The 11,943-nt window shown below is 46.0% G+C and overlaps 1 protein-coding gene across 1 annotated transcript; it reads left to right on the top strand.

The window, feature by feature from the left end:
* The first annotated feature begins 4,936 nt into the window (after positions 1-4,936).
* CLDN23 (claudin 23) lies at positions 4,937-6,726 on the top strand. The gene has a single exon (XM_078677553.1). The coding sequence runs from the start codon at positions 5,224-5,226 to the stop codon at positions 6,211-6,213; it is 990 nt and encodes a 329-aa protein (XP_078533679.1). The 5' UTR covers positions 4,937-5,223; the 3' UTR covers positions 6,214-6,726.
* Positions 6,727-11,943: the final 5,217 nt, after the last annotated feature.

Genomic DNA, 11,943 nt, shown 5'->3' with positions numbered 1-11,943 from the left:
TTAGTAGCGCCTTGTCTTCGTTTGTAACCTCCATGGCGACCCCCCCTGTTACCTGTGCAATAATGGCAGCCACGCCCCTTTCTTTAGACAAGCCGCATCTAAGGAAAGGGGTAGGGCCGCCATTAAAGTTAAAGCGTTGCACGGGGCGCTTTTGCAAACAACCCTTTGCAATGTAATAGGTCTCGCATTTGAGAGTTCTGTAAACGAGAGACCTATTGCATTGCAAATGCCAGTTTTAACTGTAATGTAGTTTATTGGTATTGCTCTTTGAGACATGGTTTGACTTTGGTTCGTGTTTTACTGTCCTGAACTCAAATGATGCGTCTTTGTTGACATGAACCTGTTGTAGCTTGGGAGTACACTGATGCATTGAATGCAACAGCTGAGTGAGAAAATAACTCAAGCGCAAGTGGTAATTTAAAAGAATAGTTCATGTCAGTTTTTGTCAGGCTATGAGTGATTGTTTTACTTGCTGGTATGTGCTTCTTTAATATGGCTTCAAAACGCAGTTTGTTTCCCGCCATGACTGCTCCTCTGACCTGTTCAGACTTTTTTCGGTGATATATTTAAATTCTCACATTGCTGTTTATGAGTCACTACCCCATATTAGAATCGGTTCTGCCGGTTTCCCCCTTTGCAAGGAGATCTAGTGTAATGTTCAGCCTGGGAACCTTGAAGGCTGCAAAACGCTAATTTATTTTTACTTGAACTCATTTATTTACGCCAGAACAGCCTGTGCCAACAATTGTTCTTTTTGCTGTGTATGGCGCCCAATTACTCATGTATACTGCATGGATGGTGTGGCATAATTAACAAGTCAAAATGTAGGTACAAAGTCTTTGATGATGCAAGGGGTACTGTGGTTAATGTTTTGGGGTGGCAAACATTTTTGGAAAGACAATTCCACCTCTCTGTGGCTTTTCTTTACCCAGCTTCTCTAGTGACAACTGCTGTTTTTCTGTAGAGCCATCACTGTAGAATGTTCACTGTTAATTATACATGTTCTTCTGCTGGAGTGCCCCACATTTGCATATTTATGAAATGAAAGCTCTGTTTTCACTGCCCCGGCAGCTGACAACGGGTATTTGGACTTTGCGGCTTAACGGACGACTTTGAGGCTGGGGAAACAAGTTCAAGTCTGGCTGAAGGCTCATGAATACTGTGATTCTAGGCAAATCACTTAATATTCCGTTGCCTAAAAAAAAAAAAAAAGTGTCTGTAATGCAACTGGAGCTCATATAAAGTGCTCTGATACACTCGGATCAAGCTTGTGCTACATAAAACAGCAAAATAAAAATAAAAACTTTACCAGAATTATTTTGATGCGCACAGGCTCACTAAAGTGAAGTGAACTGCGAGCCATGCTGTACAAACGCACTGCAGGTAGGGACTGTTTTGTGGTACTGCAAAGCAAGGGATACGTGACTGCAGTGCACCTTTAGTCTACTTACCTAATGCTACGAATTTCGTGCAGCACCTGCACCAGTAAGGTTAGTAGTAAAGGTGTGGGGGGGCGTGTTGTTGAGAGGGCAGTTTCATGACCAGGACAGAAGAGCCTCAATATAGTAGAGAGAGGTAAAGTGCTCAAATGCTGTACGACGTAAAAAAAAAAAACATTGTCAAAGATAAAAAAAAAATGGAGTCTCTTCTGGACTTTAGCCCTATTGAAGCCAAATTGTTTATGGAGGATTTACAAGACCATAAAATTTCTCGGATTTATCAATCTCTAGTAAAAAATAACCCTTGGTAAAGCACTACGCTAGCGTAGTTTGCGAAGTTTGCGCTACTTCGCACTACGCAAATTGCACGTAGCACAGAGCAAATACATGTAGCGGTCATTTTTTGCTTGATCGCGAGCGTGGAAAATAATGCTCCCGCGAGATTCTCAACGCGGGGAGGTCAGATTTCTCAATGCGAGTGGTTGCGTATGCTCGCGACGAGAAACTACCAGTCTGCGTTGAGAAAACTGCTGATTGCACAGTGCCGGATGCTTGTCTGCACTGTGCTATCAGTACGAACAGCATTTTGCACAGTGCGTTACGCAGTTCACGTAGTGCGAAGCGAAGCAACGCGTAGCGCTACTTCGCAAACTACGCCCAGGCTTAACAAATAGTCCCACTATGTTGGATAGACTCAGTGAGGTATAGGATGACTACCTTGGCCCATTGGAGGGAGAAGATTGGACGGAGGCACTGGCCTCCCCCCGGAGGCTGAAATTGCAATGCGCCTCCGGTTAATTCAATTCAACTAGTTACACCGAGTATATTATACTTGTGTCAGATTGCGGAGGCCTGGCGGCATCCCCAATTTGCTTGCGATGTGGTCAATAGGATGGCACCCTCTTCCATAAAGTGTGGCAGTGTAGTGTGATTGCTAGGTTCTGGCGGGGGTGGTGGGTTGTCTGGCGGAGGTCTTGGGTTGGGCGCTCCCATATCACCTAGATTAGGGCTATTACATATAATGGAGGGTGTGGGGGGGGAATATCTACAAGCGCCACTTGATGTTATTGGGGTTTATACTAGCCAAACGAGACATTGCACGGAATTGGTAGGCGAAGGTGTCACCCTCATTGTCAGCATGGAAAAATGGGTTGGACTTTACATGGGACTGGAACTTCCTATCTTTAAGGCACGGGGTGCCCGCAAAAGCATGTAAAGAAATGGAAGAGGTGGGCGGATTATAGAGGCCTTCCCCTGGAGCCTGATTCTACTGGTGATGAGGCATTTCAGGGATAAGGGAGCCGGGATGTGGTGCAGTAAATTAATGGTGCAGAGGGGTTTGTCAATGCTGTGGTGGGAGTGGAGGGGCTGCATAAGATATGGTACAATGACAGTGCATTGGGGGGTGGAGAATTCTTGTTGCATATTCTGTTCTTTTGTAAGGGATATTTCATAAAAGTAAACACAATTGTTCTCAGTATTGTAAAATGTAGCAGTTGGTCTCTGGGTTACAGGGCTCTGCATAGTATCGGACGATTGACTCAATAAAAATTGTTATTTAAAAAAAGAAAAAAAGACAAATATTTGCATAAGCAAAACCTTTTGCCTTTGCCAAGACGTGTTGCATATGTTTGAAGGATGTGTTCTGTCCACTATTTGGGTTTATACACCAGCAGAACCAATTTTTTCAGTTTGTTACGTGATCTTCATTGGCACCATCTGCATGAACACAAATGTATGTTCTGTACTTGTGTGCTTTAGCTTTTATGCTCATATAGGCGCAGAGAGTTCCCTTTGCACCCATAAATGTAACTCAGAAACTACTACAGATTTTTTCCCACACCAGATCAAAAAAAATATTGGCAAGAATGACTGCAACGACCCTCAGGAAACAGTCACAGTCCACAAACGGCGGATTGGTAAAACCAAGAGATCTGACTTGTCTTGTGTGTTACAAGCCACACCTATTTGGCACAATCAATTCTTGATTTCTGTAGAGAGAAAAGTCAAGAAAATAACATTACAGAGCCTCTGATCTTGCTTTAGAACAAATGCTATGTATCACTGAAAGTCTTTGTGTTTGATTAAAGCTTCCTTAAACGTACATAATCCTCTCAAACAATTGGATATAAAGAACAAATGAATAATCCCTTGTTCACATACTTAAGGGAGCAGCTCTTCAAAGTAGGTTGGCAAAATGATCTCGGTGAAGCCAAGGGAATGCAAAGGCGACGGGGTCAAGAAAGCGCTCTTGTTTACAATGTTACATATGTAATAATGGCCCTTGATCGAATCTTACGGAAAGATTGTGCGCGCCCTTCGGGCACAGCAGTGTTTGTCGTCACTAATTGATCTAATTTGCATGTTGTCTACTACAACAAAGCGTTTGTTGATAATCAAATGAAACCTGGCCTTGGGGACGAGAGTCGATCCTGTGTGTGAGATCTGTAAAAAAAGGTGTGAAAGTGTTATGATCTAATCCGGTAACGTCACCTGCGTGCAGATACCGGACAACAAGCCAGAGATTTGAATTTAGGATGGACCTCGCTGCCCACGAGCCACTAACTCTCCCTGGAAGAACGGAGAGTTTGTCCCAAAAAATTATAATAATGTGTCCATCTGTAACAATACGGGTGCTCATGTAAAGCGCTCGGATACCCGATATCTTCGCTATACAAAAAAATAAAGTTTTGAGCAAGGGCCAGTTGAGATGGGGGCATCACACTGGCAGACAAAATGCGCTGCATTTTATCTTAAGTAGAGTATAACGAAACGCATACCATCAATGGGACACGGAGAAATGATAGCTTCGGTCAACATTTTTTTGTTGCATTACACATCCTCCTACCTTCGGGTCGCACCGCACTGAATTAGGGGTTTCTTGAGAAAACAAGCAGCCAACGTTCAAAAGGTTACCATTTGCATCTATATGTTTTATGTTCTGAAGCACATCATGCCTTTTGCAGGCGCGGCTAATTGCAAACTTATTGGATGGTCCTGTAGCGGAAGGATGTATATGTGGAGGTAGATATATATCTCCCAACACGCCTTCACTCCAATTTCTCACGGACAGAGGAGCGTGGACCCGATTTTTAAGTGCATTCTTTATTCAGCCAGTGCCGCCATAATATATATATATATATATATATATATATATATATATATATATATATATATATATATATAGTGACGCGACCGGCGTAGATAGGGGGCAAACATGAAAAACGTTGACACAATACAGTTAGGGCGCGGAAAACTACATTCATAATTGGCCTTTTAATAGTCCCTTTAGAGGCATTGCCCCGGTGCAACTGCACGTGCTGCATTAGGGCGCGCTAGCCTAGGCCCCTGTTGGACAGTGTCAGCTTTCAGCTGTGGCTGCGGGCAGGCGCCGCGTGCAGCTCGCTGCAGGTGTTCATCGAGAGGCGCCCTCACCCCACCCCACCCCTGCCTGCCCCTCCTCCTCCTGTTGCTGTACTACAGTCGCCACGGCAGTTTCTGTCTGGCCGGTCGGGTTGGTTTCGCTCAGAGGTACGCGAGACGTGAGGAGAAGCAGAAGGAAGTGTGCACAGGAGGAGCACGGAGAGAGGGCAGCACCAGGGCAGCGACCCGAGGGGAGGCCACGGAACAAGAGGCAGGAGTACAAGGCAGAAACACACTCCTGAGAGACCGGCGTTACCTGAGCAAGCCTCTGCACTGTAACATGACTCCCGGCAGCGAGTGGTGAAGCCGCAACAGGTGGACGGAGCTGCGTTTCCACAGAGCAGACCCGACCGTAGGCGCCATGCGCACCCCGGCGGCGATGATCGTGGGCATGGTGCTGGCCCCCTGCGGCCTGGTGCTCGCGCTCACCTGCACCTTCGCGCCGGACTGGCGCGTGCAGAGCTCGATCAGCAACCAGCCCCCGGACTTCGTGGAGCACCAGGGCATCTGGGACATCTGCAGCGAGGTGGGGTCCACGCACGTGCGGGCCTGCAACCTCCCGCGGGAGGCCTACTTCGCGCGGCCCGAGGTGCAGGCGGCCCGCGGGCTCATGATCACCTCCATGGTGGTCACCCTCCTCGGGGTGGTGCTGTCGTCGCTGGGGGTGCGCTGCTGGCAGGACGAGCCCTCCTACACGCTGGCGGGCTGCGGGGGGCTGGTGGTCTTCGCCTCGGGGGTGCTCAGCCTGGTGGCCGTCTCCTGGTACAACCACCAGCTGGAGGCGCTGCCCGGCTTCACGGCCGGCTCCACCCTGGCGGTGGGGTACTCCCTGGTGCTGGGCTACATCGGCAGCTGCTTCGAGGTGCTGGGCGGCCTCTCGCTGGCGCTCAGCTTCGTGCACAGCTGCGGGGAGGCCCTGCGCGCGCGGGGCAAGGCCCAGCCGGCGGCCAAGTACTACAGCAAGCAGGCGCCGGGGGGCGGCGGCGCGGGCGCCCCCTACAGCCGGGAGCCCGCAGGGGGCGCCGACTACCCCGACTACAGCGTGCGCAGCGCGGAGCGCCCGCGCGGGGGCTACAGCAGCAGCGACCCCTACAGGGGAGGCTACAGCAGCAGCGACCCCTACCGGGGAGACTACGGCAGCGACCCGCGCAGGGACTACACCCGCAACGACCCCCGCAGGGACTACACCAGTGACTACGGTAGCGACCCCCGGCAGCGGGACTCGGTCAGCACCGTGCCGCGCTCCTACACCAACCCCATGGACGTGACCGCCGGGGAGCAGCCGTACCGGGGCTCGTCCAAACCCAGGAGCCACCTCAGCTCCCTGCCCTGCGACTCCGACCTCCTCTAGAGACACCGCGGAACTTTCTGGACTGTACTGTGGAGGGAGGCTTGTGCTCCGAGGACTGAGACTGGAGGCGCTAAAAGTGCAGCACAAGGACAGTGCCCCCCACCAACTACCTGCCTAGAACAAAACTGGCGACCCCGGTGCACCCGGATCGTGATAGATCCTGGAGAGTTTACAATCGCACCCATCGAGGAACAGACTCAATCCGCCAAAAGTGCCAACTACAGACCACTGTTGGTCACATTCTTGTGAGATATTTGCCATTTAATATGCCGTTCTTTTACACTGTCAATGAATCAGGTGTGTGTGTTTTTTTGTAACAATGAAGGATTCAGTTTTTAAAAAAATATTTACAATAACGATATCACTACTTGCACTTTGCCAAAAGACTTTACAATAGTCTGTGTATGGTATTTTCCTTAAGTTATTTATATGAAGAGAGAGAACAAAGATATTGCAATAACATACATTTTACGTGTACTGGTTTTGTGTTTCAAATAAACCCCCCTACCCGTTTTTTTTCCTTTTTATTTTGTTATCGGGGGGAAAAATCATTCGTTCTTTGTAACAGAACACTAGTGCGACCGATACCTTTGCATGACGCAGCTGCATTACTCTATTTTCATCACACAAGCATGTAAACTTCTAGTTATACTGTATAGCCCCCCCTCCCCCCTGTATAATTGGCATTCCGAAATGGAGTTTTGGGAAGGGGAGCTGTACCAAGAATAACTATTTCCTTAAAAGATCACGTGACAGGCAGCACCTGCGAACATCTATTACAATAGAGGTAACTGTTGCTAGGGTAACATTACAGCTATCGTACACCAGCCCCACAAAGTAAAGGTAACCGCTTTGTAATGGGGTAGCCCTTTACAAGTATGTGAAGGTACAGAGGAGAGAGTCGGGAACGGCTGGCAGTATTAGTTCAGTTGAAACATTCAGCCTCAACAATAGAGAGCTCCCGTCCACTTGTAGTGTGGCACAACACGCCACGTTGTTCTAAGCTATGATGGGATATTCCACGCCCCAGACATAGCTGTCTGAGAAGGAAGCGTGCTGTGAGAGCAATGGGAAATCAGGAGTCATTTCATTATAAATGTACGACTAAGACATGCACTGCACTTATGCGGGAGTTGTTTTTAGAACGTGGTCTTAAGCGGCAATATTTTTACATCTGTAAATAATATATTAAAGTATACGTTATGTGTGATTGTTTTTGGTAAAAAGGTCTGTAAACAAGAATTTAGCATTGCAGTTGCTTTTAACGTGGCGCTCCAAAGCCCAACGCTGTCATTACTCTACTCTGCGGGATGCTGAGCAACCTAACGCGGGGCACTAGAATTTCGAGAATCGGGTTGGCCATTTAACGCTTTAAGGGACAGGTATGGAAAGTCTTCCAAGTGCAATTTTAAGTGCAGCTTTGTGCAATCAGACTGACTCGTCTGCCCAGCCCCATCTCCAGCATACAATGTTATCATGTTTAAAAGTCTTAAGGCCTCCAGAGGTCACTTTGGGATCCGTTGTATTCAGGCTGTTCACGGTGGGGCGCGAGCGGTTACCTTTCTCTTGACATTTTACTGTACCTTGTGTTTCTTCGCCGATGTTGGCTCAGGCGATATGGCTCTGAAGTTACTTTGGTTTTATTATACTGTGTCCCGTTGGCCTTCCCCCGACTAGTTTGTAGTGAGCACTCCACAAGTTACAGTTCTCAAAAACGTGTACATTTCCAAATGCGAAGACAATTACATTTGGTAAGTTACAGCAGAAGTGCCATCTAAAACATGTATGTATACAAGTTTAAGTGTAGACGCAGCATTCAACAGTAAACCTAACTGAGAAAGAAAAAAATGCCCCCCCACCTGGCACCGCGGGGCAGGGGTTAAGAGGGAGTACAGCCTCTTGTGTTGTAGATTAATAGTCTTACACTGAAAGGTTTAAAATATTTCAATAACACTTCCCTTCACTGCAGGTACTAACGCGGCTATAATACGAATGCTCCCTTGTTCAAGTCATTTGTAGATTCTGACCCCTCCTCCAGAGTCCCTGGTTAAGAATACTGTTCCAGTCAATAGTTTAGAGTTCTGTCATGCAAATGAAACGATACGCAGCTGCATATCGCAGATAACAAAAGGGTAGGCCAGTTGATTTCAGAAATCAAATTGAAGGCAGACTAATGGTTAAGAATCTCCTGGTCTCACTCCCTCTGCAGGCACCAGCAGAACGCCGTCTCACAGCCAGAAGAAATGCACCTTTGCGACCTGCACCTAAAGTTTTAACGCTTTCTTTATCTAAAAAGATTGTACACTAACAAAACCCGAGCCGAAGAACTTTGTGCAAATTTATCTTCAGTAAAAGAAGTTGAGAACTTAATGCGCACTCCCTTTGTCGCCTCGCAATCTGCTTTCTGTAAGGAACGTGACCCCGGACCAGCAGGCTAGGCTTCAGGTTTCCCAGATATTAAACGTTATATATATATATATATATATATATATATATATATATATATATTGAACTGTAGGTCTCGAGCAGGCGAGCTTCAGTTGCATTTTTTCCCTACGAGTTTACAAGTTAACTTATTGTAACCGCTTGAACCGCATCTGCGCTTTTACCTGTTTGGTACTTTGTGGCTTTTATTCAATTTTGTACAAACTTGCGGCACGTTTCGCTTTATTAGCGCTTTCCCATCGTGTGAATATTGCTACTTATAGACTATGCAGGTCTAGAGCGATTAACGGACTGAATAGAGGCAGTGTTAAAAAATAAAATTCTGCAGTTGCCCTATGCTCAACTTTCGGCAAGGAACAACTGCCTTCACAAGTGCGCAGACGAAGTAGTTCCCTTCAGGGCCACGGACTATCATGACAATGCGCACTTCGAGGCCAAAAATATATTTCTTAATAAAAATTTTAGCAGCGCCCCATAAAAAAAATGAGAATACAAAACATTGTTTCAGTGAGTGCCTCATGTATTTCTGGTAACAGTAGTCATTTTTAACAACTCACTAGCCGCAGATCTCAAAAACGTTTGAATGTAGCTGCCGCATTTAAAGTCAACACTAGCTAATTTGTCTCTTGATATCTGAAATGGCAATCTGCGTTTGAGGGTTGTATGTGGAAGCACCCCCAAGACAAACACCTCTATTTTGTAGCCTTCGCTTCTCTGAGCCATAAACAACTCGGTGAGCAAAGATAACGAAGGTGGTAAGAACACAGACTTTGTGCTGTGTATTTTGAAACTTTAAAACTGTTCTTTTCCCTACCCATGACTGGTTACATTTATCTCTTGGTATCTGTGCAACGTCTACTTTTAAAAACATTTTTTTTCTACCAGTGACTATTTACACTTCTCCCCTGGTTTTCCCTTTTACTGTGCTAAGGCCTCTAAAAGGTAAGCAACCCCTTTTTTACAAGCTAAAAAAGCAAAATATACCCCAGCGCCTAATCAAGTTGTAAGATTGCTTAATTTACTTTGTGGATACAATTGGGTTTGGAAAGTGTATGTAGCACTTGTCTTTAGCTAGAAAAAGTGATTTGCTTAAGTGCTCATGAAGCAGTATTTTGTAAGTGGCTTTAGATTTGGGCCTTACCTGCAGGGTTCAACAGGAACCACAGTGTGGATTTGGTGTTTGTATCTAAGGAGAGTCTGACTTTATGGCGCACCTCCCTCCCCCCACACACCAGCCTGTGCTGAAGGTCACATGCCACTTATATAAACTTCTTACTAGTTCTTGCGTCTGTGCTCTAGTCTGACTGGCTTCTAGGGATAGGGTTTCTATTGGGCCTAGGGTTAGAGTTCTGATAGGGTTAGAGTTCTGATTGGCTTATAGGGCTAGGGTTATGATTTGTTTCTAGGGATGAGGTTTCTACTGGACCTTAGGGTTAGAGTTCTGATTGACTTTTAGGGTTAGGGTTTAGATTGCTTCTTAGAGCTAAGGTTTCTATTGAAGTTAGGGTTTTGATTGGCTAATAGGACCAGGGCAGTGACTGGTTGAAAGGCCCAGGTCTCCCATTGGTGCTAGGGTTATGATTTGTTCGGCCTAGGTTTCCCATTGTCCAAAGGTCACTTAACCTAGGGCTATTTGACCTTCGGGCTCAGGGCGTCTCAGCTAAGGGTGGAGAGGACAAGGGTAGGTGCCTGTCTGGGCCAAGTCACGTCTAGGGCTAGAAATGTTGCCCTTTTTACCATTTACCAGCCATCACCTTACCTCATCCACAAACATAACACTTGCAGCAAATGCACACACTCATTTACAATAAAAGGCTATCCACACTACAATGTCTCAACAAGCACTACAAAACCACCCTTCTTCCCCTACTACCACACACTGGGACCATCACACAAATCAACACTCTGTTCTACAGCAATATCAAATGCACCTCTCACCAACACAACTCCACATTATACTTAACCTTAATTTAATCCTGACAAACACTTCCTATTCATACAAAACACCAGCTCTACCCTCTAATTACTCCTAACAGACTCCTTTCCACCACCACCAATCCAGTACTCAACCCGCTCACAGATCAACCACCAACACCACCTTCCTGCCCTTTCTACAAAAAACACAACCAAACAATCCCACACTCCACTACACATTACCTCTTCCTGCTACCAAATCTAACTCTCATTACCCCTGTCCAATCCTTGTCACACACTACATACTCTCTCCAGCGCACACCACCACCCTCTTTAGAACTCAAATTCCACTCTCCAAAAGTACTTTACATTCAAATCATTCCCATAAATTCACTACATCAATCTCACCCCACTACTCCACATAAAACATATCGCACACTAGCACATAAAAATCTCACAAACACACAAATTCATACTATATTCCATCACAAAATAGAAACACACCCACTCCCACCCTCAGGACTACACAAATACATATTCTAACCATCTTTACTCCCAAATCTTCTATCTTCAACAACACTTACCACAAACACCACAACACCACTCATTCACCTGCCTCCCATCCATTTCACAATTTAGAGCTTTAAAACATGATACACGTGCTCCACCACCCCTAACCCTTTCACCTTCCACCCTAAACAGACGCAAACAAAATAAGCATGTCTCTCTCCGCAGCTTCGCATCGCCATGCTTATTACACAACAAGGCTACTCTACAAAAGTAGCAGCTCTCAATCACCACCACCTACACACAGACAACAAAATGCCTTCTAAACCTGCTGGATGAGCTTTACAATCTAGAAAAATAACTTGATGGCTATCTTCAAATAGTTAATACCAGTGTTAATACATATGCTACAAGTTCAAATAGAACTACTCACTCATCTGGCAAACAAAGTCACACCACCACAAAACACAGTCTGTGAACTGCCTACTAATAAATGCTCTATCACTCTAAAAACAAGCACCGCATCTACGACCTACTTACTGAGACAACCCAATTTTCTCCTCACAACAATCATGGTCAGGAGTGGACATGTCTCCAGTGTTACATGAAGCTGTTCCTCTGGGCTGTCAAACTGTCACTGTTAGTATTTGTATTCCTGGTTGGCAGAGGTATGTGCACTGCCCAAGCAAGAATCACAACCCTAGTCAGGGTAAGCCAAGTTCACACTAAAAGATAACCTATGATCACCCTTTGGTAGCTTGGCACAGAGCAGTCAGGCTTATCGAAAGAGGCAATGTGTAAAGTATTAGTGCAACACCTACACACAGTAACACAATGCATCACAAAAAGACTAAATCCAGGTTT

Source organism: Lissotriton helveticus, chromosome 2_1 (genome assembly GCF_964261635.1).
Source record: "Lissotriton helveticus chromosome 2_1, aLisHel1.1, whole genome shotgun sequence".
Taxonomy (NCBI): domain Eukaryota; kingdom Metazoa; phylum Chordata; class Amphibia; order Caudata; family Salamandridae; genus Lissotriton; species Lissotriton helveticus.
Note: the sequence above shows the minus strand (reverse complement) of the source record. Positions and strands in the feature narration are given on the sequence as shown.

What these genes read in the sequence shown, in the direction of transcription:
- CLDN23 (XM_078677553.1), top strand. Translation starts at nt 5,224, where the DNA reads ATGCGCACCCCGGCGGCGATGATCGTGGGCATGGTGCTGGCCCCCTGC.